Source organism: Bombus impatiens, unplaced genomic scaffold (genome assembly GCF_000188095.3).
Source record: "Bombus impatiens unplaced genomic scaffold, BIMP_2.2 scf_0463, whole genome shotgun sequence".
Classification (NCBI taxonomy): Eukaryota; Metazoa; Arthropoda; class Insecta; order Hymenoptera; family Apidae; genus Bombus; species Bombus impatiens.
Window position 1 is genome coordinate 1304258 of NT_176882.1, and position 23241 is coordinate 1327498.

A 23241-nucleotide genomic window follows, 5' to 3' on the forward strand; every position below is an offset into this window, starting at 1 on the left:
CTTATCTGAAATATGTCCAACTTTTTTGTAACATCTAATAATTATTTGTTAAATATTTTTTATATGTAACATTTATTATATCTGTTTTCCTATAACAGACAAAGAATAAAAATTAAATTTTCATGCTTATGATCAAATTTAGTTATATGTATACATTTTTCCTGGAATGTTTATATATACATATAACTGATTATTTATAATTTCTTAATTAAGAATTGAACATACAAGCACATTAAATACATAAGATTTTAAATTTGGCGTGGAAAAAGTTTTATAAAATAAAGTCGTATTTCCAGATTTTCAGATTTGGCATCAAATAGTTTGTATAGCATTTGTACAATAAAAAACATAGTGCCAACATAGGCAAGAATAACATTGGTCAAGCATAAAAATGTCTTATATTTTAAGGTTGAATACCATGCCTAGGAACTGCTCATAGTGAATCGTAATGACACCATCCAAATCTGTATCCAACTGTCTGAAGGCAGAAGTTAATGTCTAAAAAATAAAATTTATATATTTTTTTAAACATAAATGTACATAATCTAACAAAATATTACACAAATGAATACTTACATATAAGACTATACAGCACTGAATGAAATCATCAAAATATATAGTGCCACGACCAGCTCTATCATATTTGCGTATAAGAGTGTCTATAATTTGATCTGATAATCTGTATCCAAAATTTGTGAGAGCTGTTTTTAATTCATTTCTATCAATATTTCCACTGTTGTCCCGGTCAAATGATCTAAAGCAATTTTCCCAGTCTGTTACATATTTCCACAGAGCTCCAAATTCTTCAAAACTAACTGTTCCCTTTTGATTTTTATCAAACATACCTGAAGAATCAGGATCAGTTTTGTCAATGTCAAACATACCTGTATGAATGCAATGAGATAAACTAAAAATATATTAAATATGATAAAAGACCATGCAGATCTACTCAGAAACTATGGAATACATTGTTATAATATATCATTTTAAACATTTTTATTGATTTACGTGGTCATTTAAAACAATAAAATCAAATAATTACCAATCATTAAACGAACTGTTTCTGGATTAAATGGTGTCCAAGTCCCATTAGAAAGAGCCTGCTGTAATTCCTCTGCAGTAATTGCACCAGATCTGTCCTTATCAACTCTGCAATATCCAAACCAAAAAACATTAAGTTTGTTTGTGTCATATGTTATTTATTATCAAAATTGTATTTAGTATACAATTATTTATAAAATGAATGAATAAATAAATATGTTAATTTTATAAAGCTGTGTATGGAAGATAATCAAATTAAAATTAAAATATCTTTTAAATGACGAACTTTTAGATAAAAATACCTTAATACTTTTGTGTAGAGGATAAAAAATCATATCGGATCGCGTATGAAAAGATATAAAATTCCATCTAAAGAAATATTAATGACGCTGAATTTCGAAACAAAATGATCTCGAGTCAAAATTCGTTGCATCATTGCATGAACACTTTGAAATAATGCATATAATTTTGTCACGATAAGTTTTTTCGCACAACAATAAACGAGCCAGATATTAAGCTAATCCACTCTGTATATACATACATAATTTGTATAATTTGCAATATATAAATGTAATTCGTATCATTCATGAATAAGCTAGACCTAATTAAGGATAACATAATACATATATATTATTAAATATAATTTAACATTTACCATATTATAATTTGAATGACAAAACATATGCAGAATTATAAAGGTTATATGCTCGATATGAAAGAATTAGATAAACGAATAAAATTCAAATAAAGTTTGACATACCTTTGAAAAACATCCCAGAGAAATTCTCGACTAGGCATAGGCGATACAAAAGCCATCTTTCAACTAATGTTTACTTTCACAAAATATAGGATTAGAAATAATTATATTTAACACTTCTATCTGTCTAACGTTACTTTGTAACTTATTATGGTGACAGTGTAAAAGATAATATGAATTAATTTGCAAAAAGTTTCGTAGAATACGACGTCACAAACACGTCACACCACTGATAGTTCTAACGTATGGTGACTAGTAGTTACTATACTACGTTTATATATACTATATCATATTAATCATATTAGCTACTTGGCTGGTTATTTTCAACTATATAGTATATCTTGTAGATCATACAAACAGGTCTTGATATTTGCTAGGGAAAATTGCCCGAAAATTGAATCATGTCTACTCGTAAAAAATCAACATGGAAGGTCAACAAAATCTGCGTTCTTGTGAGACAGACGAAGATGAGAAAAATGTTTCTGTCTCTGTTTGAGACATTCATAGCATGTCACGCATGGGCAGAACGAGGACCTTCTTGTCTTCCAGGTTAATTTTTCACAACTAATCACGACTCGATCTTCGGACGATTTTCTCTAGGATTCAGTACATAAATGTCATGATCTGTTTATATAATGTTGTACTACATCATTGTACGTATAAAGAAATTACTAGAAAATTATTAAAAATCTCAGAATAAAATAAACTATATTAATTGAATTAAAAATTACTTCTTTATAAAGTGTTATTTATTAACAATGATCATTACATATTACAATGCATATAATGGATAAAAGAATAAATATATAAACGAAGTAATATATCTTGCTCAATTTGATTAAGTTAATCTAAAACACCAAACAGCTCTCTTTCTTTTTAAAAACATTTATGATAATCTATCATACTTTTTTGTATATGATTGTTCACTAAAATAAAGATTATTATCATCCTAACAGGATACAAGGTTATTAAATAAAGCTTGTTATGGTTTTTCACATTTATAAATTTTCCTTACAAAGGAAAAATATTTCATGATTACTAGGTAAATTATATTATCTAATTGTGTTAAACATGATATCTAATGTTATCTATAGTGAAAATATTGAATAAAAGGTTTATTTATAAATATTTTGAGTTCTGTGCACATTTGTATTACGTTTGTTTAGATCTTTTTATTTTCCATGCCCCAATTCTATACTTATACCAAATGAAAAATAAATCTTTACCCATTTGTAACCAACTCCAGAAAGGGACTATTTTGGATCCTTCAATTTCTGTCCAATTCACAGGAATCTCAATAATAGGAATGTTTAGAATTCTTGCAATATATAACATTTCTACATCAAATGCCCAACGTTCAACATGTAGAGCTTGAAATACAACTCTTGCAGATTCACGTGTTATAAGTTTAAAACCACACTGTGTATCCCTAATACCTCTGACTCCCCAAAACCACACTAGGAAATGGAATCCATGCATTAGTAACAATCGAAAAAAGGTTCTTTTAGCAGTTTCTTCTTTCTCTAAATGAGCTCTAGATCCACATACTATTGCATGAGAAGAACTGATTTCATTTGGCTTATCTATATAATCAACTAGAAAAGATGGTTTTATCACTATAAATATTTAAGTTTACTTTATATTATACCTTAAGAGATAACTTACATCCTAATATATTTTTCAAACTATCATCTAACTTTTTTAAATCTGTAAACTTAGTAGCACCATCAGCATCTGCAAATAATATTACGCTCCCTCTTGCACTTAATATACCCTTAAATAAAAATAATTATGATAAAAGATAATGACAATAATAATAAATTAAATTTCATAATATTCTGTTACTAACCAGTCTTACTGCCCCACCTTTCCCTCTGTTTTTAACAAGATTTAATACTCTAATGTTATCATATTTTAATGCATACTGATGAGCAATATCCACAGTTTTATCTGTACTTCCATCGCTAACTATAATCACTTCATAAGTACACCCATTTTTTGAACGGTTTTCCAAATATTCCAAACACTCATCTAACATTACTGGCACTATAAATTAAATATATAAACACATTATGTTTTCATAACATTACTGTTAATGCATCAATATTTACATCTTTGCTCTTCATTATAAGCTGGTACTATAACACTTAAATGTACGCTCCATTTTTCATATAAAGACGGAAAAGCTTCTGTTTTTTTCGTTTTTGGATTGTAAAAGTACTTTTCCTTCTCATCTTGCCATATTTCTGGATATGGTTTCGTTATTACAAATAATATTATAGAAAACTGAAAGCATGTAATTAATTTCATTATAATATCGAAGATATAATCGCAGCTACGTATACAATATTTTAATAAAACAAATTATAATTATAAGATATTAATGTACCTATAGATTTGCCACGTTTATACAAATTTAAATAACATAGAAATTGTAATTATAACCTAGAAACGTACCACAATTATACATATTACTGCAAATAAAATAGCATAAAGAAGTAAATGCCCTAACGGTATCATATTAATATTATTATGTTTTTAAATATTAGCAAAAAAATACTTTTCAAAACACGTATTGTTTCATCCTTCCTTATCTTGTGTCACCGCACATGCCTCTGAAGTTGTGATTAATTTGTGTACATTTCGCAGTTGGCTGCACTAAATACAAATTTTATCTATTATTTTATTGCTGAAAAACTTCTATATTTAAAATGAAAAGTAGTCACAGAGGAAGTTTAGTATTTATCAGAGATATTAAAAATTAAATAATTTCAAATTTGTTATACAATATAATTCTTCGTAAGCAACTGATAAGTAATTGATAATAAACGTTTGCCCACATAGAGGGAGTTCTACATTTTCAAATTTCTATTTTTATTTATTATGTTCAAAAAATCTGAATTGTCACAATAAAATAAAGTATACTCTAATCGACATTCACGTCTCTATTAATTTTCTGTCTCATGTATTATTCGTTTCGCGTAATTCATTGTACGCTTATTATAAATTAATTTATTATAAATAGTATATTTTATTTGTGTACATGAATTAAGTTATGGATATAAAATATAATGGATTCTGATAAAAACAATGAAAATAATAAAATTAATGTTTCGGTTGAAACGAAAACTACTTCTCAAAAAAGAGATGAAGATAATACGTATGATACGAATGATACAAATCTAATGATTGATAATATCGCAACAGATGAAAGAAAACCGAAGAAAAAGATAACTATAACTATAGACGAAGATGATCCATGTCTTAAACAGGAAGACAAAAAAAGACATGTACGATTTGTATTTCCTGGTGAAGATCCAAGGTTTGTTTTACTATATTACTTTTCTGTTAATTGACATCTATAATATGATTAAAATTGATCTTTTTCATATTCTGAATTAAAGTAATTTGTAATATCGTTATTTAGATTTCAACAACAAAATCAAACATTACGCTGTTGGGTAATGTACCATGATTTCTATCGTTGCGAGCGTACTTTAGGAGAGGGATCAGACGTATGCACTTGGTTTAAACAAGTCTTTACATCTATATGTCCAAGGGAATGGATTAGTCGATGGGATGAACTTAGGGTTAAGGACAAATTAATCTAACACAAATATAAAAATCAAGGGAAATTTCCTAGTAACAAATATAGAGTTTAGGAAGATTGTATATTGTTTTCTATGGCTAAGGGATATAAACTTAAGTTTAAAAATAAATAAACTCGCAATTAGAAAAAAATATTAATCTTTTATTATACAGGTACAAGACTTTTATGAGGTAACTTATATAGAAGTATGAAATGAATATTTGTTGCAATGCCCGACGTTGGCCAGTCATTCGGCTGCCTTCAACAATCGGTCAACAATATCTTCTTTCTCTTTTACATTAATCACACTAGTTACTTGCAGTTCATATATGACACTTTTTACATATGTAAAAAATAAACACTTGCAGCAAATTTTCTTTAAATTTTCGTTAGAATAGAAGCTTGAAATAGCACAGTATTAAAAATTTTGCTTTTTTTAAAATTTATGATCTTTATATAATAAAATTGCTACTTTAATTTGTGCACAAACTCTTGCCGTGATGAAGATAACTTACCATCTTCGGGTGTTACTTCTGCTTGTTAACAGCTTCCATCTATGTGGGATTTTGCATTCTCAGAAATAGTAGTGTCTGTAATTGTAAAGTGATAACATTTACTCATAATAAAAAATGTTTGAATTTAGAAGTTAATAGATTATAATAAAGTGTGATCACTTTCAATAAAAATCTTGATTTTTATTTTTTAATGTCCTCTGAATCTTATGAATAAAGATTAAAACCACCTTACGTATATTTTAACAATGCCATTTTGGTAGCTAAATGCTACTTGGTTTGGCTCCCTGTTTGGTGAATAAATTGACAATCTCCATCACTGCATGTTCCCATCAGTTCGTATGGACAAAGGACGCCATTGGGATTCGTATTCCTGGTTAAGAATGATAAAAACAACAAAAAAAATACTCGAAATTTTTGTGAAAGTTAAATTAGAAGAACACTGTACATTTTTTATTTAGAAATAAATATCCTATATTATTGAAATATTTAGAGAGCAAAAACCCACCTTGGTACCTTAAAGTGTGTTAATATTGATTCATAAGGTAAAAGTGTTTTTTTCGTTGAAAGTTCCCCTTCAAGTCTCGTAGCATTCCTCCTTTTACTGCCCGCTTCTAAAGTTGTAGACCTTATTACATTATTTTCTGGTACCACTACCTCATTATCCAGCTTTTGAGCATCTTGCGAGTTAAGCACACCAGTAGTAGGAACAGGATTATCACTTAAGTTTGTTTGTTCAGTAGATACTTCTTGTTCATGGTTGTTTTGTGTAGGTGTACTTTCTTCATTAATGCTTGGAGCACAATTATTTAATACTATATTTTTTTTCTTATCTGTATCACTTACATTTACTGTAGTAACTTCTTTGCATACAGTTTTTCTAATTTCATTAGATTTTATTGGAGATTCATTTTCGTTTAAAATTGTTGTATTGGATTCTTCCAGAGTGTCACTTTGACAAATTTCTGTACATGCACTAGACACAGTTGTTTCTTCCAATTTTGATAATTCGTATATGTCGGAAATGTCAATAGATGGTACTTTTTTCCGGGAAAGTTGCCGCGTGTGATTAGCTACTTCTTTCAATCTATTATCTAAAAGTTGTGCTCCAGCTTCAGGTATCCTAGAAGATACAGTGAAAGAATTAAAAATATTTATATTTTGTGTTCACAGTGATTTGAAGATTAATAGTAATGATTCTATTAATATATTACTTATAATCTCTTCCTACGATTCTATTTCCCAAGTTTGTACAAATAATTGCGAGTTTATAGCATTTTTGGCGACCTGCATTGATTTTTCCGCGAGCTTCTACTACTTTTGGACCTATATTATTAATACGATTACGTTGCACTTGTAATCTTTCTTCAGCAACTTTGAGCTGTTCCCTGAGCTTTTTGACTTCAGCCGCTAAATTCGTCTGTAGATCTCTTTCCATATGCCACTGACGAAGATTTTGCGACATCTTCGCCAAATCATCTAAGATTGTATAGCTGTTTTATCAAGAAATGAATAAATTATTATATAGAAATACACTAAAAATTAATGGATATTAATGAATTTTCATTAGAAAGTTGGTTACCGTTTCATAACTAATTCTTGTTCTGTATCTAGTAAACGTTGTTCTTGTTCCGCGCGTGAAAGATTAATAAGAGTATTTAGCTCTGTCTTGACATCTTTTTTAATTTCTTCCCAATTTTCTTCTACGCTTCTTATATCTTTTGGTGATATATTGTTTTTGGGCGATAGAAAATGGATGTCATGTTTATCTTTTGTACTTGAAGTCAATAATGTATCTTCCTGACATTGTGGAAGATATATTGTAGATTCAGATGTATTAAGACTTTCGTTCCAACTTTGAGGAGTTCTTGATAAAATAATAGTCGATGTATCTGAGTCCACTGTATTGTTATTACCAAATGGAGTATTATTAGAAACAATGTCTTCCTTTGTAGGACATGAAAGTTGATTTATATTATTATCATATATATTTTTATTACTGCTATTTTTATTTCCAGAAATATTTTCACTTCGATCGATTATTGTTTCGTTATTTAAGGTCACTTTATCATTTATTGTTACCACTCGATCGTTTGTATCATTTTTTACTTGTACCTGTACATATTTTCGATTTACTTCATCTGTAGATAAAATTTTTAAGCTAGGTGAAGTTTTTGTTTTCGTTGGACTCTTTCGCGATATATTCGTCGGTTGCATGTTTCCAACTGCTTTGTTTCCAATATTATTTGGACTACTTTCAGCAGATACAGATATATTATTTATTATTGACTTTGTTAGTGCTTTTATTTGAGTTGAATCTGTATGTTCTTGTTTATCAACATCATACATTTTGCTGATACATGACTGAATGTTGCTCGTTGATATAGTGGTACTTTTTACTGAATCTGCTAAATTTTTAGAGCAATTTTCCTTATTTAATTGTTGTGTACTTATACTTTGACTTTTTGAGGGTATTGTATAATGTAGTCTCGCATATAACTCTTTACTTGAGCTATTGGATGATATGGGTTTTGAAGATACTTCCATATTTTTATTTTTTATTAAACTGTTGTTTTCTATTGTTTTATGTAGCTTCAGCTTCTCGCGTTCTAAAATTTGTTGTTTTAACCGTCGATATTCCTCTTGCTGAGATGCAGGTAAATGACGAACAGCCTGTAAAAATAGTCAAATAATTAAATATTTCATATATGATAGAATATTTTGTTGTAGTATTCTTACCAGTGGTGTTTGTAGATTGGATGAATTTGATTTTTCTGGTTTTGTTACTAATACTGCATCTTTCTTAGATGTTTGTGATATTACAGTTGGTCTTGCAGCTGCCATAGATTCTTGTTTTTTCCGTACTGCACGTAAAAATTGATCTAAATTTTTTTCAAACTCTGCTGTAGGATTTATTGCTGGTTGATGTTTTTCTATTGTGACAGTATGTGCTGAAGAAGCAGCTGTACTCTTTTGCCATTCAGATTCAGAATCACTTTCTGTATCAGACTCTAAATTTATAACAATCCTTTGTGTATCGGACAATGCCTTTGTATTAGCAGACCATTTACTGTCATTAGATTTCATTTTAGACAGAACTTCATTTTCTGCAATTTTTTGCTTGTTATAAATTGTAGCTCTTTGTAAATTTAATCTCTTTTGAATCATTGTATTTTGGTATTTTTTCGCATTATTTACAACTTTTGTACTTGCAGGAATTGAAATTCTTTTTATAAATTTCTTCTGTGGACTTTTTGTTATAGGAATTGATCTTTTTCTTCCAATTACTGTGTTTGAAGCCTTAACACTTTCAAGAGATAAACTTTTCTGTGTAACATTATATATTTTCTCTCCGGCATTTGATTGATTTTTATCGTTTTCAGAAGCACATAAATTTATATGTGGAGTTGGTAAATTATTAACTGTAGATAATACCATATTTGATACAGTTTGATTTACAAACACTTGATTTGATACAGCAGATGTAGTACTTGTTGTTGTAAGTGCAACTGAATTGGAACAACTGTTAGTGATTTTTGTTCGTTTTGGCAAAGAAGCTAATAAAATTGCCCTTAATGCATCTTCATCTTCATCAAGACTTTGTCTTCTGTCTTCTGTACTCTTTTCTTGTGCTGATGTATCATTAGATGAATTATTACTTCTCTGTATTTTATCTTCATTAGTTTCTAAAGAAATTTTATTTAGTTTATCATCAATATTTTTGGACATTTCTGACGTACATATATGGACACAATCTGTCTCGTCCATTCGTGTCTGCGTTTCTTTTTGATTTTGTTTATTATCTGCATAAAGAACTTGATCTGATTTACATATTTGCTTATCTACAGTATTTACATTATCATCGTTTGTACATAATGTATTGTGTTTTTTTGCAATTAATGATGTAGCACTTTTTCTTTTTAATCCCCTTTTAAGCAGTTTCTTTTTCTTTTGTGTTAGAGTTTTAATATCACCTGTATTATTTGGGCTTGTAATTATATTATTTTGTGCCAGAGTTGCACTGGGATTACTTTCTACTGGTGAGATATGAGATGATTTATCTGTAGATATTTCATTAGTTAGATCTTCATGAAATGCAGTTGGTATAGTTAAAATAGAATGTGACTTTTGTGAAAAGGACATTAATTTTATAGGTTTAAAGGAAGCATTTATCTTTGTACTACTTTCTTTATTAATAACAACTGGCTGCATTTCTGCACTTTTGAATGTAGGTTCTTGCTGTAATGCATTCTTTCTAGTTGGTAGTGGCAGTTGCAATTGTTTGTTTGTTTTCAAAATTGGTGCTGGAACTAGTGTTCTATTAATTAATGTTGGTATTTTATTTGTATCTTTGGTAACATCTGGTAATCCCTTCATATAAAGCGGTTCTGATATTTTGTCTTTAACATTATTTGATATATCTGGAATGTACTCTGAAGTTTTTATGTTTTTGAAAGTATCAGTTAATAGATTTACATCTGCTTCAGTTTCAGGAAGATCATCAATTGTTATCATTGAACTAGTAGGAGATATTGATTCCATAAGATAACTTGTATTAGACCTAAGAATTGGATCCAATGAAAATGTTTCTGCTTTACTTAATTGTTCATCTTCATTTACATTGTCTACTTGTTTTGTACTTTGTGTATGTTGATTTGTTGATACATTATTATATTGTTCATTATTTCCACATGTATTAGAAGTATATGATTCTAAAGAAACTAAGGAAGAATTTGAGATAGTTAGTGGACCAAGAGCTTGTGGAAGAGCATGTGATAAATCAGGATCATATACAGGAGTGTCAGTTGGAGAATAAGGCATTTCTTGGATCGAATTAATATCTAAAACTTCAGAAGTATGATTACTTTTAACAGTAGCACATGTATTTTCATAAGAAGATACATTTAAATGAGAATGATGTACTTTCATAAAATCTGATTTAGAAGTTTCTGTTAAGTCAGTTGATGAATATTGTATATTTGCATTTGTAGCACATAATGGATTTTGTAATTGTGCATAATATGCAATATTTGGCAAAAAACTTCGATTTTCAACAATTTTCTCCTGATAAGATTTTTGATCATCCTGATTACTTGTTATAGATGTATTAAAATTTGCACTATTATTTGCTCCATTAAGAGAGATGCACGATACATCAGATGGTTGAATACCCAACAATTCTGTATCCATAGATATATTGGCAGTAATTTTGTCTGTTGGAGAATATGGTAATTTTTCTTTTTCTCTTTCAACATATGTATCTAATTCCATATCCTCTGTATGATCACTTTCATTTACAGGGAATGGAGTATGAGGTGGTGATGCAGAATTTTCCTCTCCAGGTATAGGAATGCTATCTAAAAAGCTTTGAGTAAATGGACTTTCACTACGAAAGCTATTAGATTTCTTAGATTTTCCCAATTGAATTCCCTTTTGAATTCTATTTTGATGTTTTTTTAATACAGCAGAACGAAGTGCAATCATTCTTAATTCCAAATCTTCTTCATCTTGATCATCATTCATATTTGCACTCACATGTTTTATAGTTTCAGTCTTTAGCTGTTCATTTTGTTTATTTGATTTATTTTGTTTTGTTTCGAGAGCTTTCTGCCTTAATAATGCCAAATCTTCTTCATCATCTGCATCATTAGATTCCTTTTTATTTATATCCTTTATAGATTTTCCTTTTGAAGAATTTGTCAAATCAGTATTATTGTTAGAAGCACTTTTCATCATATTTGTTAATTTCTCTTTTAATGAAGATGCATGCTCTTTATTTTTATTTAAAGTTTCTTCTAATGAATGAGTTCCCATTGAATCTAATTTTCTGACTTTTTTTAGTAATTTATGCGTAGTATCATTATAATTATGGGATGATTTTAAGTCAATATGTGACGTTTTCCGAGGCATTGTCTTTGTTGAAGATCTGTATGGTGATCTTTTAGGAGATTTAAGTCTTCTTGGAGACCTCCTTGTCACTGGTGATCTAGTACGAGTAATTGGCGATTTTGATCTTCTAAAAGGAGATCTTGTTTTTATAAGAGATCTATGTCTTTTGGGTGGTGATCTTAGAATTATTCTTGATCTACTTCTTCTATGAATAGGACTCATTTCTCTGTGATGTGACCTAGAAGTATTTTTTGTCGTATCATCTTTTACTATACTAGCGCATTCTTTCTTAGATACATCTGCAGTAGCCGAAGAATCTAGATTATCCAATGAAAGTATACGATTTCTTTTCTTTTTCTTCTTTTTTTTCTTTCTGTTTTTGGAAGGAGAACGTATCATAATTTGTTTAGAATTATCTGCAAGACCAACAATTTCCATATCACTGTCACTTGAAATAGGCACAAGGTCGTCATTTTTTTCTTGAAGTGTAGAAGCTGTATGTTTTGTTCCAATGCATCCTGATTCTTTCATTTGATGAAGATTTTCTTTGCCCTGGACTGCATCTTGTAGAATAAGGTCAACTTCTACTTGATTAGAACATGATATGTCGAGAATAATAATACATTGGGTATAGAAAGGTTCAATATGTTATCAAATAGAAATACATTTTACACAAATTATATCCCAAAATATTAAAAATATATTTTTTTAATATTCATATTTAATAAAAGAAAATTGAATTTTATTTCAAGGCTTATTTTTCATAACAATATAAACAATATAAACAATATGAAGTTAAAAGTATTAAAAAACATTATATTATTTAATTTACCTCTTCTATTAGAACCCTTGGAAGGATAAAACTTGGCAGGAGCCGTACAGCACGTTGCATTTTGTTGAGTCGACAGAAAATTTGAACAATGAGAAATTTTAGTGCCATATCCGTAATTTAAATGTCCTTCCTCGGAAGAACTTACATCTTCCAAGGATATCTCACCTTCTTCTTTCTCATCTAACACACCAACTGTTTCCGTACACTCACTCGACAAATCGCTAGCCATTCTTGAACTTACCCTCGAACCATGAACAATTACTCGCGTCCATTCGTAATAATACAAAACTGTTTCATGAAAATTAGGGTTAATTACGTATTAACAATAATTGTGATTTTTTTACCGATCTAAATCTAACACTCGCACTACACTATATTATAAATAATACCGCGATTAAAATCCTTTAATATAACGAATAAAAAATTTAAATAATCCCGAATACCGTATTTAATTTAGACAAAGAGAAATTACTTAGTCACTAAAACATCCGTTTTTATTGCAACTTTATCTTCACAACTAAATGCATGTAATAGTTCTACCATGCTAAGTCGTTTTCAATGCATGATACGAAACAGTTGGTTTTCATTATTCACTGATTCGGTGTGTTCTAAAATTACACAAACGATTACATTACATGAAAACGAAGCGATTAATCTTTGAACAAACTCATATTCAGATTTTTTATTAATTTATTATCATACGGAAAATTCTACTTTTTTTTGTAAGTGAAATTTTATTAAATTGTTATACACTGTTTGAAAAATGATCTTTTTATTAATATTTTTCAAGAATTTTTTCTATCGTAATACTTCAAGTATTGTATCGGCTTTTCACTTTCCCTATAATGTAATAATGTAATTGACATGTACATATATTGTTATTTCAAATTAAATATAAACATGATATATCATATACTATATGACATAAGAAAGCGGAAATATTACTTGTCAGTACTATTTGGTCGCAGTTTTGAACGAAGAATATTAAATTTTGGTTGAACGTAATGTTCAAGTAAATCTTTATCAAATATAAAGCGTGCTAATGATTGATCACCGATACCAGACAGGACAGCTACAAATCTTCCCATTTCATTCACACTCTTCATCTGATCTTCCATAAAGCCGGTAACAATAAAATCACTAGCATTTAAATCACCATGTTTTTCCGCAACAGCATTTACTGCTACTAGTTTTTCAGCTACCTCTAATTCCAAAGTCAATGCTGTCTAAACAAATTTAATAACCATGCATATTATTAAAAGAGAATACTTAATTCTTTCTTTTAATTATTTACTTTAAAAGCGTGCAATGGACATTTCCAATCTTGGTCGGAAGGAGGTTGTATTGGACATAAATTTACAAGACCTCCGCGCATTTTGACGTAATTTAGAAATCTGATAGCATGCTCATGTTCCTCGTGATGCATTTGCATGAAAAATGATTCACAGCCAGGCAATGCTACATCTGCGCGCCCGAAGTATGCAGCCTATAGAAAATAACCGATTTACATTAAAGATAATACTATTAAAAGAACTATATATTTATTTATCTTTTTAAGAAATAAATAGTTCTATTTTTTATCTCACCATGGACAAATAATGATAGAAAGCTTTCAGTTCCGTATTTATTTGTTCGTTTAATATAGTTTCAGTTTCTTGATGAAACTTAAAATTGGCTGGTTTTCCACTTGGCCATTTCGTAGGTTTATCAATGCAAAATTCATCCTTGCAGGAGGTTGCCAAAAATTTGGCAAGAAATAGTTTTGGTTTACATATTCCCTTGTAGAGTTTAGTTCTTCAAAAAGATTACTTACATTTTCGAATTATACTCAATATTAGATTCTTCCATAAATAAAAGTTACAAACTTACTCTTTAGTATATAATTGTCGAACAAACGAGTTGAAAACATCACTAAGAATTTTTTTATCACTACGCAATTTTAACATGATTTATCTTTAGTTACAAACAATTTACATACACATTTCTTGATATAAAGAACTTCGTCAATTGTAAAAATTATTCTTTAAAAAATTTTCATTTTTATTTGTATGTTATGTCATATGTCATATTATCGATTCGCAATTTATTTTCGATATCACGCATAAATGTTTTTGAAACAAAAATAGAAACTATATATAATCAGGATTGCCAAGCTTTATTGCGCTCAAAGTTAGCACTACGTTGTACAATATATATAACGTTTGTCACACTTCTTAACATGGTAAAAGATGTAGATTCAATCCGAAATGAATTTCTTATTAATACTTTTTGGAAGTATTTGTAATTTGATGCAGAAATGTGCAACACTTCAAAATTATACAAGTTCATATATATTTATTTTAGCAATAGAAATTAAAATACTGTATTTATTTCTCACATTAGTATTGTGTAATGTACAATTTTTTGCTCATTCTCTGTCCATGCATAGTATGTTGACGTTTTTACTACAATAATAGTGTTAAATTTTTAAAAGGGCGTTTTATCCCCCAAGTTCTTGGTCGATGATATGTACTCCTACACCATCGCCAACTCTTTCTAATTTTGTTATGTGGTTGGCAAGTTCATTGATGGAGTCTACTTGTTCTTTCAGATACTCGGTTTCAAGGAAATCTAACAAGTTTGGATCGTTGTGTCGAGTCGCTAAGGCGTGTATTTGGAGAAGACTCTGAAAATGATAAAATATTTATAAAAATATTTATATACTTTATATTTCACTAAAAAACATTACATTTTATTACTGCAAAATGTTCATGTTACAAATTTATAAAGAAAAAAAAGAAAAAATTCAGATTGGAGGAGCTGGGATTTGAACCCAGGACTTTCCGCATGCGAAGCGGACACTCTACCACTGAGTTACACCCCCACTTAAAAGAAAGGGTATTAAGAATCTATAAAGGGGAATAAGTTGATATATTCAAAATATCAATGGAATTAAACTATAATTGAAAGTATTTCGTACATTCTAAAGAAATAAGACATAATCAAAATGTATATAGGAATATTATTTTCATATAATTTTGTATAAAATTACTTTTCTATTCTAATAACAATTGTTATATTTGAAATAAAATTTTAATAAACATACATACCTCATTAACTTGTCTCTCTAGCTTCAATGCTTCCGTCATAGCGTCATAAGCGCTGATCCAGTCATTTTTTGGCGGGTTTTCAATAGGTGTCAGAGTGATGCTGCCACCTCTCTTGTTTTGATAAGTCATAAATTTCATGGCGTGTTCTCTTTCTTCGTCTGAAGCTTTTTTGAAATACGTATAATGCCCTGGTAAAGCTACGTCGCATCTATCGAAGTAATATGCCTACAAAAATAATCACGACAATAGAACATGAAATAAAAACACAGAAAGTATTCATGACGAAAATAATGGTATAGGAAATAAGATGTTTCTTTTTATTTAAATTTTATTGCTAAAGAAAATTCAACGTCTAGAATAGCCACTTAATCGATATATTGACTAACCATAGACAGATAGACGTAACTCGAGAACAATTCCAAATTGATTTGGTTATTAATCGCTTGCTCACAGTCTTTGTGAAAATTTTGTCTAACCAGATCCATGATGTTCGACTTCATTGTAGTTAATTTCGTCAAAGTAGAGCGCAAATATAAAGGCACCATATAATAACACTAATTTCGCGGACCTTCACGATGTACCGACTGCGAGCAAATGATGCGCAGTTGTGGCGCACGCAAGCGCGCTGTACACATTTTATTGATTTCATGTTCAAAATTGACCTTGAATATAAACATAACAAATTAAAAAATTTAATGTTATATAATGATTTAGCGTTTCGGGGCGTGATAAACATGTTTGTTACAGATTGTTATTTTTTTCTTTTTATGTTTTGAATTGATTGAATTATTTTTCTATATGTTTAATTATTACTTATAATTTACAATAAAGAGGTACGTACGATGGACTTCTAAATCTATTAATATTTGCATTCTTAAATTGATGAATATTTTTAGCTTTGCCTTTTTGGATTTAAATGTTGTTTGAATTACGTGCGTTCAGAGAGTTTCCACTATATCAATAGGATAGACCAATAGGAAGAAAGTCTGAGTGTCAATGATTTACTTTGGTTAGGTTTCGGAACGCACATGCATGATATGCAAGTGTATAATTATTGTGATGAACTTCATGATTTGATTTCAATTTAAATGTTGAAGGTAGATCTTTTTAATTTTCTTTTTTACAAATTTTGTTCATAGTTAAATTTATCTTAAATATCATTTTGAATTTTCTACTTAGAGAATTTCGTTTTTGTTAATGTGACATTGATATTATAATTTTAATGTTATTTCGTAATACTATTCTGGCTTTATATGAATAGTGTACATAATTATACATCTTTTTTATTTTAAAATTTATATCATAATCTATTTCAATGACATATTAGCTTATTATTGAAAATGAAAAGATTCAACTAATAGGTTATGTGCGACGTCGTTTATATATATCCAGGTTATAATTAATCTAATTATTTTCAATATAATAATGCATTTGATATTAACATTGTGATATCAATTTTATCAATCATATGATTTTTTAATGTTTTTACAGTAAAAGGACTATGTATATGTAATGTACAAATGTACTTTGTCAAAGAATATTATCTAATTGACAGGCCATAAATAGATTTAATTGCATTTGATGAACAATAGTTGTTTCTTTGCAAACAAATTTTTATCTGACATTAATTTCTAGACAGTTTTATTTTATTTAAAGGATAGGAGGAAATGTATTCCAGGAGAGTGGGAATTTACACATAATGATCATAATATATAGATATAATTAATATTTTATTGCCATATTAAAGAAATTACTATATTACAATTATGTTACAATGCAATGTTTTATGTTTTTTCATCATTTTTAGGAGGTAACTATGATTTGAGAAATGGTCACAGAAATCAGGGTTTAAAGAACATTTTTATAATTTATATGTATATTATATTTTCAGTTAAGACAGTAATTAAGATATTCATTAAATGTTCAATAGTTATTATTAATAGAAGCTTTAAAAGTTTTATAAGGTTTTCTATAATAACTTATAAAATTTAGAATAAGAGAGAAATTTTAGAATTTTATTATGCATTGTGAAAACACATTTGTAAATGAATATTACTCTCAAGCTATTCGATATATTATATTATAAGATTTTCTATAATGTTTATTGCAAAATTTAAAGTTAATGTACCTATTATTAATAATTTTAGAATTGTATTATACCTTGTAAAGATAGATTGGTTGGTTAATATTAGTTTTTTGCCATATACTAAATTCCATATTTTGTGCTACAGAGAAATTATAAAATTTGTTCATGTCTTGATCCAGAAGATTTTTATAATTTGTATAATTTTTGTTTAGAAATCTTACTTATCACACCTCGAAAAAATACTGATTTTATCATACCATCGATGCTTCGTGGAAGCCCCATCATAGCCGCTGTCACACGCACAAGAGTCTTATGTCTAATCTTGTGCAGTGGCCAGCAGCTGCATTAGGGTCCATTATTGTTCTTATTTTCTTCTTATGCGAATGGTTTCCACTTAAATAATTTTTTCCCGAAGTTACACAGCTTAAATGGTTGTAAAATGCATAGAACATCTGCGACAGAAACAATGTATTAAAATAAAGGAAAGCATAGGAAACGAGTTTTATCTAGTATGTATAGCATAAATTATTCGATAGATTTCGATTGGCGTTTGAGGACGATTTTCCTAATTCCTTTTGTTCCATAGAATTTAATCGTTATAGATAGCGTTATTATCCTTATTATGATTTATTTAATTTCACTTTTCTTGTGGCTCATAGTTGAAAAAGTGGGATACCAAGTAGTAAAATATGTATAGATGTAATGAATGAATGAGTAAAGTATAAGTTGGCTAGCACCTTCTTTTACCACATGTCAATGATGTGGTCTACATATTTCCTTTTATATATACTGTGTACGGATAGTGATTCTATGCTAAATATCTTAAGAAATCAATGCAACGCTTTAGTAGTAATTTCCTAGATGTCCTTTTATTTGTTTAGAGCTGTTTTCTTTATAGAAATTCTTGAACTTCGTATACTCTCTCTTTATAACACGATGTTCAATTTAAACGAAAAATGCACTTCTATATTTATCATGCATCGTCGAATTACATGTTTAACTAATTTGTACTAACACATTTCTAATGGTCACGAAGAAATAACATATATGTAATACATGCCTCGTGTCCATGTAAATACATGAAAAGTATATCCGTACCAAGATAAGTTGTGGGGACCGGACATCTGGTTGTTCTATAGGTTGATAGGATAGTTCGACTCGAATACAAAATTCATCGCCTTCGATTTTCCTACCCGTACATTTCTACGATGAACTTTCCATAGTTTGTACATATCTAGGCTAACTCTTTTTCCGTATTCACCGGAAGTTAGAAACGCCGAACACGATTGATAGTGATGCAGATCAATTTTGAGCAATCGTTACAATCGATGTCGCTACAAAACTCAACCATAGTTTTGTTCTATAAAGAATAAAAGATCTTCTTATACTTTTATTACAGATTTGTGAATATCCACAAGTGAAGATTCTGTGACTCGACAGTTTTTGTTAAAAGCTAGTTAGAACATTTTTCGAGGATACCCCTTACAGAATCATAGTTACTCCAAAATTAGCAACCTTGTTCCAAAAGTTGTGACAATAATATCTGATATCAGGATGTTCACATCATAGCATCGAGGTACACCTTTCAATTGGTCCAGTTATATTCCTCCACTCACTTCGTTCACGTATAAAAATAATAAAATTCATGCGGTACGAAGCGTGCTCTATCCACTAAGGGTTGTACGGTGTGTGACAAGTAAATGCCAAACAGAACCTCCGAGTAATCGCACTTGATCAACGTTCTTTTTAAATTGTTTCGGTATCACTACGCGATCGAAGCTAAGCGCAAGTTAATAAACAACGATCTTTGCACTTCTGTCCATGTTCCGAGCACAACTGCCGATACCTTCTTAGTTCACCCTTGGTTATATACTAGGACACCACGTGGTCATCTAATCCACCGACCAATGGCAGGGTGGCTTTAGAATGCATTGGCCAATCAACATTTTCCTTTAAGGTCACAAGACACGTGTTTCTTGGGAAATAAGGGCACAGGCATTACGAACGAAATCGTATTTGCGTTACCGAAGTTGGACGATCGAATAGCAGACACAGGTACACTCTGCTTGCCTAGCTTTTCTTCTCTTTCCTCAATATTCATGTGTTATGCGATATTTGACGGTATTTTTGCTCATGATCAAGTATCAATAGTTCATTTTATCTATATTTTGATCTCTTTTTTAGTATCTGTATAGAAAAAGTTGACTTTATCAGCAATTTCATTATTCTAAATATATTTTCTTTGGATCACATACGCACATTGAATTCTTATACCTGAAGGGGCATGTAGCAAAAATTGATCTCTATTAACGAAATAAATTTATTGATGGCCTTTCTAGGATCTATATGTTATGTTTTTGTCAGTTACATAAATGCTTTCTATTTCGTTATATAACTTCAGTTCACCCTGTGACCTGGCTATCGCCGTCTGTTAGCAGTCTCGTTGTCTGTAGTGGTGTTTAATGATATTGTGAAGAGGTGAATCCTTAAAACGTATCCCACATACATACCAACGCGAAGCAGGTACCCCGTTAAATAGCTGGATCCGGCATTACGGCGACCTAATTTTTATGCCTTGCTTTAGACCATAATTGTCGCATTAAATTCACGATTTATCATTATTAAAACATCTATAATTCACGCTTTCTACTCTAATCTTATTCCCAAAAGAGTTCTTTTTTCGAATTTATTACAGATATTTTCAAAGTAGTTTGATATCGTATCCATGTCAGAGAAACCATTTATTAAAACCCCTTTCTCATAGTTCAATAGTTTTTTTTTTTAATTTGATGGCCAATAGATTTAGATAGACGTAGTTGCAGCTATAGAGTCAAACTAACAGGGATATTATCAATGTAGACTGTCGGCGATTTTTACGGCTTCCCACGAAGGAGGTCATGTGATAAAGGACACGAGATACATAGTTGTCAGATGAAAAATCAAGCTAGAATCATCGTCAATCTCGGTTGCACAAATTTATCTGATATTAAAAGAGCATTGAGAACGATGGCTTAGAGCGTGTGCAAGGAACATCAATGCTAGAAAGCAGCGTAAGAAGTGCGAGTCATTAAGTTCCATTTAACAAATTCTCTAGATAGAACAGAACCAGTTTTTTCTGTAAAAGTACTTCTTGCCCTGGCTCACTGAAGGACCATCGTTCATCGATTAATAACCAATTGGATATTTCCTATTTGATTCCCGACTATAACTTGAAACTTGAAGAAAGGACGAGTCGTTGAGACGGATAGTTCTGTCAGTGAAGGAGCTGTGTTCGGAATAAGGGTGGAATGCGAGAAGCGGATGAAGATGAGGAGTCATCTAGCTAACCTTACGCCCCTGCTGTACGTTCCCTCTGACCGAAGAGACAACAGCGAAGAGAAAGAAAAAGAGGACGGAGACGGCAGGGGGTAACACTAGCCGAGTAAGCTCTGGACACTTCTCAGGATTCAGGGCTTAGCACCCCTGGATCCTCAGGCTTCACGTCTGCCTGGCCTAACCTGGGACTCCTCCACTGACTCCACCGGTACCCGCTGTCCCCTTTTTTCCGTCTATCTTTCCACCGATCGACGACTTTCTTTTCCGTGTTCTAATTATTCTCCGTTCGTCTAGTCCGCCGTTTTCTAGCATACGATCACGCTGTAATAACAAATAGACGCGTGAAAGAGATTTGCCGAATATGCTATGTAGAAGATGCATACAGAAATCGACCTAAGTTTCTCTTTAACCTTTAAAGGCTATCATGGGTGAAATTTCACCCCAAGCGAATTTTGTTTTAATATTATCGTCCTGTGGTAAAACTATCGCAGTTTTATTATTTGTAAACTTATTATTTGTAAACACTGTAACATATAATTTTTCTGCTCTTCATAATAAGGGCTCTTACGTTTTATCTATCACGGTAATACAACATAATGATACTGAGACATTTAATTCTTTCACTGTGAAAGATCGCCGTACGATCTCGCCGAAAACTCTAAATTGTTAAGACTTATAATCGTCACGACGATATATGAAACGCTATGTGTATCATATGGGAAGCACATATACAGTGGATAAGTAATCATATCCAAAATCTACATGAAATAACAATTTCTTTCAATTGTGCAACATAGTTATTGCAGCACGTCGTTATTTTAATTTACATTGAAAATGTTGATTCTATCTGTTACCTTCGTTAACTTTTTAAACTAGAAAAGCTGTGCTACGGTGATCTTTTATCCACGATAGCTTGTAAAAGTGAATGGTAACCGGAAGATCAGAATCGTGCATAGAATGTACATTGCACGTGCATCTGTAATCATGCATTTCTAGCTACAAAATTCATGGAATTTGTATACCTTGGTGGAGTTGTTCAGTTGGTGCAATTGGTCAAGTTGCTTCGATTCATTTCTTGTTAGAAGGCGTAAGTGTTTCCCACGACGATTATGGCGAATTCGTTGATCATATAGGTACCCACCTTAAGTTTATGTCATATTTCATATCGCAATTTTACAATGAAATAAGACAGAAACATAAGACGGCTTTCCTATGTTATTCCGTTTTTGGTGTTGTCATTTTCCTCGTTCTTGCAATTGATTCCTCTTCCATCTTCAGCATGATGGTTACAAGAATGATGAGTAGGATTACAAGTATAACTTTGCGATTGTCCTAACATCATGTATGTTCTTGTCTATAGTGAAATAATGATACTGACGCCATTGTATAAAGAATTTGCTATGCGATATAGTGGACAACCATGCACTGCAGTGTCAGATTGGTATTACATATCAGAAGGGTGGGCACGAGTTAGGATTTCAAACCAAGTCCCTTTACAAAGATGCGTCACTTATTTTTCTTTTCGTTTTCGTCATCTTTTAATAAATTAAAGTATTGCATACTTAAACTGTTGGGCTATTACAATAATATCCTAGGTCTATAAACAAGTGTGCACCTTTTTTTAACAATATACAACGCACAGTAGGGAATGAATTTATGTAATTTATTATATATAACATTGTGTTTTTCTTAGCAAAGAACAGTTATTATTTATATAGGTTTTTTAAACAAGAATTGAAAAAGGTGAAAGGCAAAGTAAGATATTTAAACGTTTTAGCAAAAGAAGTAGATTAATTGCAGTGATTAGATTAAGAGAAATATATTTGGAAAAAAGAAGGAAACGTTGCATACAGGTGCCTAGACAGTTGCATACGAATATACGCACGTGAAGTTGCATAAGAAGCCCTAAATCTGCTTGAGGTAAACGGGATTAATCTCATCCACCCCACGCGAAGCCTTGTCAATCTCATTGGCGTAGAAAAATAGAGTTCTTCTGTGAATTACAATTTTTTTGGTTCTAACGAGATTCCGTTGTTCGTTTTTAAGACTTCCAGCTTTTCAAAATATCGCTCTGCTGCTCTACATATTATTACACTCTATCTGAGTTTTCGTTAAAAATTAAGCGGTTAAT

General features: G+C 30.4%; 6 protein-coding genes and 1 non-coding gene across 11 annotated transcripts; 1 reads left to right on the top strand and 6 right to left on the bottom strand.

Annotated features, from left to right (window-relative positions):
* Positions 1-224: 224 nt before the first annotated feature.
* LOC100748885 (programmed cell death protein 6) lies at positions 225-2299 on the bottom strand. 2 transcript variants are annotated; one of them, XM_003490584.4, is made up of 4 exons: positions 1802-2299; positions 1043-1149; positions 577-884; positions 225-498 (listed from the first exon to the last, which is right to left on the bottom strand). In XM_003490584.4, the coding sequence occupies exons 1-4, from the start codon at positions 1855-1857 to the stop codon at positions 397-399; spliced, it is 573 nt and encodes a 190-aa protein (XP_003490632.1). In that variant the 5' UTR covers positions 1858-2299; the 3' UTR covers positions 225-396. The 2 variants fall into 2 exon arrangements, with proteins under 2 accessions (XP_003490632.1, XP_003490631.1); XM_003490583.4 differs by having other exon boundaries at positions 577-845; positions 1802-2263.
* A 411-nt stretch (positions 2300-2710) lies between these two features.
* On the bottom strand, positions 2711-4596 carry LOC100749176 (dolichyl-phosphate beta-glucosyltransferase). Its single transcript, XM_003490586.4, has 5 exons — positions 4256-4596; positions 3910-4084; positions 3648-3844; positions 3464-3572; positions 2711-3393 (listed from the first exon to the last, which is right to left on the bottom strand). Exons 1-5 carry the CDS (start codon positions 4316-4318, stop codon positions 2951-2953), a joined length of 987 nt encoding a protein of 328 aa, XP_003490634.1. The 5' UTR covers positions 4319-4596; the 3' UTR covers positions 2711-2950.
* Positions 4594-5488, top strand: LOC100748224 (cytochrome c oxidase subunit 6B-like). The gene is made up of 2 exons (XM_012387153.3): positions 4594-5120; positions 5226-5488. Exons 1-2 carry the CDS (start codon positions 4870-4872, stop codon positions 5407-5409), a joined length of 435 nt encoding a protein of 144 aa, XP_012242576.3. The 5' UTR covers positions 4594-4869; the 3' UTR covers positions 5410-5488.
* Positions 5489-5528: 40 nt separating this feature from the next.
* Positions 5529-13191, bottom strand: LOC100749298 (uncharacterized protein MAL13P1.304). Of its 3 annotated transcripts, none has more exons than XM_012387304.2 (7): positions 12621-13191; positions 8639-12351; positions 7482-8572; positions 7114-7392; positions 6408-7022; positions 6135-6272; positions 5529-5977 (listed from the first exon to the last, which is right to left on the bottom strand). In XM_012387304.2, the coding sequence occupies exons 1-6, from the start codon at positions 12847-12849 to the stop codon at positions 6170-6172; spliced, it is 6030 nt and encodes a 2009-aa protein (XP_012242727.1). In that variant the 5' UTR covers positions 12850-13191; the 3' UTR covers positions 5529-5977; positions 6135-6169. The 3 variants fall into 3 exon arrangements, with proteins under 3 accessions (XP_012242727.1, XP_012242725.1, XP_012242726.1); XM_012387302.2 differs by having other exon boundaries at positions 8639-12372; XM_012387303.2 differs by having other exon boundaries at positions 6130-6272; positions 8639-12372.
* Positions 13192-13363: 172 nt separating this feature from the next.
* Positions 13364-14629, bottom strand: LOC100748343 (soma ferritin-like). Its single transcript, XM_024368564.2, has 4 exons — positions 14490-14629; positions 14207-14414; positions 13915-14106; positions 13364-13846 (listed from the first exon to the last, which is right to left on the bottom strand). Exons 1-4 carry the CDS (start codon positions 14564-14566, stop codon positions 13562-13564), a joined length of 762 nt encoding a protein of 253 aa, XP_024224332.1. The 5' UTR covers positions 14567-14629; the 3' UTR covers positions 13364-13561.
* Positions 14630-14759: 130 nt separating this feature from the next.
* LOC100749839 (soma ferritin) lies at positions 14760-16359 on the bottom strand. 2 transcript variants are annotated; one of them, XM_033321531.1, is made up of 4 exons: positions 16096-16359; positions 15710-15934; positions 15349-15508; positions 15202-15285 (listed from the first exon to the last, which is right to left on the bottom strand). In XM_033321531.1, exons 1-3 carry the CDS (start codon positions 16252-16254, stop codon positions 15374-15376), a joined length of 519 nt encoding a protein of 172 aa, XP_033177422.1. In that variant the 5' UTR covers positions 16255-16359; the 3' UTR covers positions 15202-15285; positions 15349-15373. The 2 variants fall into 2 exon arrangements, with proteins under 2 accessions (XP_012242766.1, XP_033177422.1); XM_012387343.1 differs by lacking the exon at positions 15349-15508 and having other exon boundaries at positions 14760-15285; positions 16096-16358.
* Positions 15412-15483, bottom strand: TRNAA-CGC. The gene has a single exon. It is a non-coding gene; the product is annotated as a tRNA-Ala (tRNA).
* Positions 16360-23241: the final 6882 nt, after the last annotated feature.

Bases quoted from the DNA above. Each gene is read 5' to 3' on its own strand.
- LOC100748885 (XM_003490584.4), bottom strand. From the start codon at position 1,857: ATGGCTTTTGTATCGCCTATGCCTAGTCGAGAATTTCTCTGGGATGTT. The intron at 885-1,042 runs GTAATTATTTGA...GCATTCATACAG, and splicing joins AACAGTTCGTTTAATGATTG to GTATGTTTGACATTGACAAA. The intron at 499-576 runs GTAAGTATTCAT...TTTATTTTTTAG, and splicing joins AGTGCTGTATAGTCTTATAT to ACATTAACTTCTGCCTTCAG.
- LOC100749176 (XM_003490586.4), bottom strand. From the start codon at position 4,318: ATGATACCGTTAGGGCATTTACTTCTTTATGCTATTTTATTTGCAGTA. The intron at 4,085-4,255 runs GTACGTTTCTAG...ACATGCTTTCAG, and splicing joins CAGTAATATGTATAATTGTG to TTTTCTATAATATTATTTGT. The intron at 3,573-3,647 runs GTTAGTAACAGA...TTTTTATTTAAG, and splicing joins AAGGTGGGGCAGTAAGACTG to GGTATATTAAGTGCAAGAGG.
- LOC100748224 (XM_012387153.3), top strand. From the start codon at position 4,870: ATGGATTCTGATAAAAACAATGAAAATAATAAAATTAATGTTTCGGTT. The intron at 5,121-5,225 runs GTTTGTTTTACT...ATCGTTATTTAG, and splicing joins TTTCCTGGTGAAGATCCAAG to ATTTCAACAACAAAATCAAA.
- LOC100749298 (XM_012387302.2), bottom strand. From the start codon at position 12,849: ATGGCTAGCGATTTGTCGAGTGAGTGTACGGAAACAGTTGGTGTGTTA. The intron at 8,573-8,638 runs GTAAGAATACTA...CTATTTTTACAG, and splicing joins CCAATCTACAAACACCACTG to GCTGTTCGTCATTTACCTGC. The intron at 6,273-6,407 runs GTGGGTTTTTGC...ATTCTTAACCAG, and splicing joins ACACACTTTAAGGTACCAAG to GAATACGAATCCCAATGGCG.
- LOC100748343 (XM_024368564.2), bottom strand. From the start codon at position 14,566: ATGTTAAAATTGCGTAGTGATAAAAAAATTCTTAGTGATGTTTTCAAC. The intron at 14,415-14,489 runs GTAAGTTTGTAA...ATCTTTTTGAAG, and splicing joins CGACAATTATATACTAAAGA to AACTAAACTCTACAAGGGAA. The intron at 13,847-13,914 runs GTAAATAATTAA...AAATTTGTTTAG, and splicing joins GTCCATTGCACGCTTTTAAA to ACAGCATTGACTTTGGAATT.
- LOC100749839 (XM_012387343.1), bottom strand. From the start codon at position 16,254: ATGGTGCCTTTATATTTGCGCTCTACTTTGACGAAATTAACTACAATG. The intron at 15,935-16,095 runs GTTAGTCAATAT...TTATTTTTGTAG, and splicing joins GTTACGTCTATCTGTCTATG to GCATATTACTTCGATAGATG. The intron at 15,286-15,709 runs GTATGTATGTTT...TATCATTTTCAG, and splicing joins TAGAGAGACAAGTTAATGAG to AGTCTTCTCCAAATACACGC.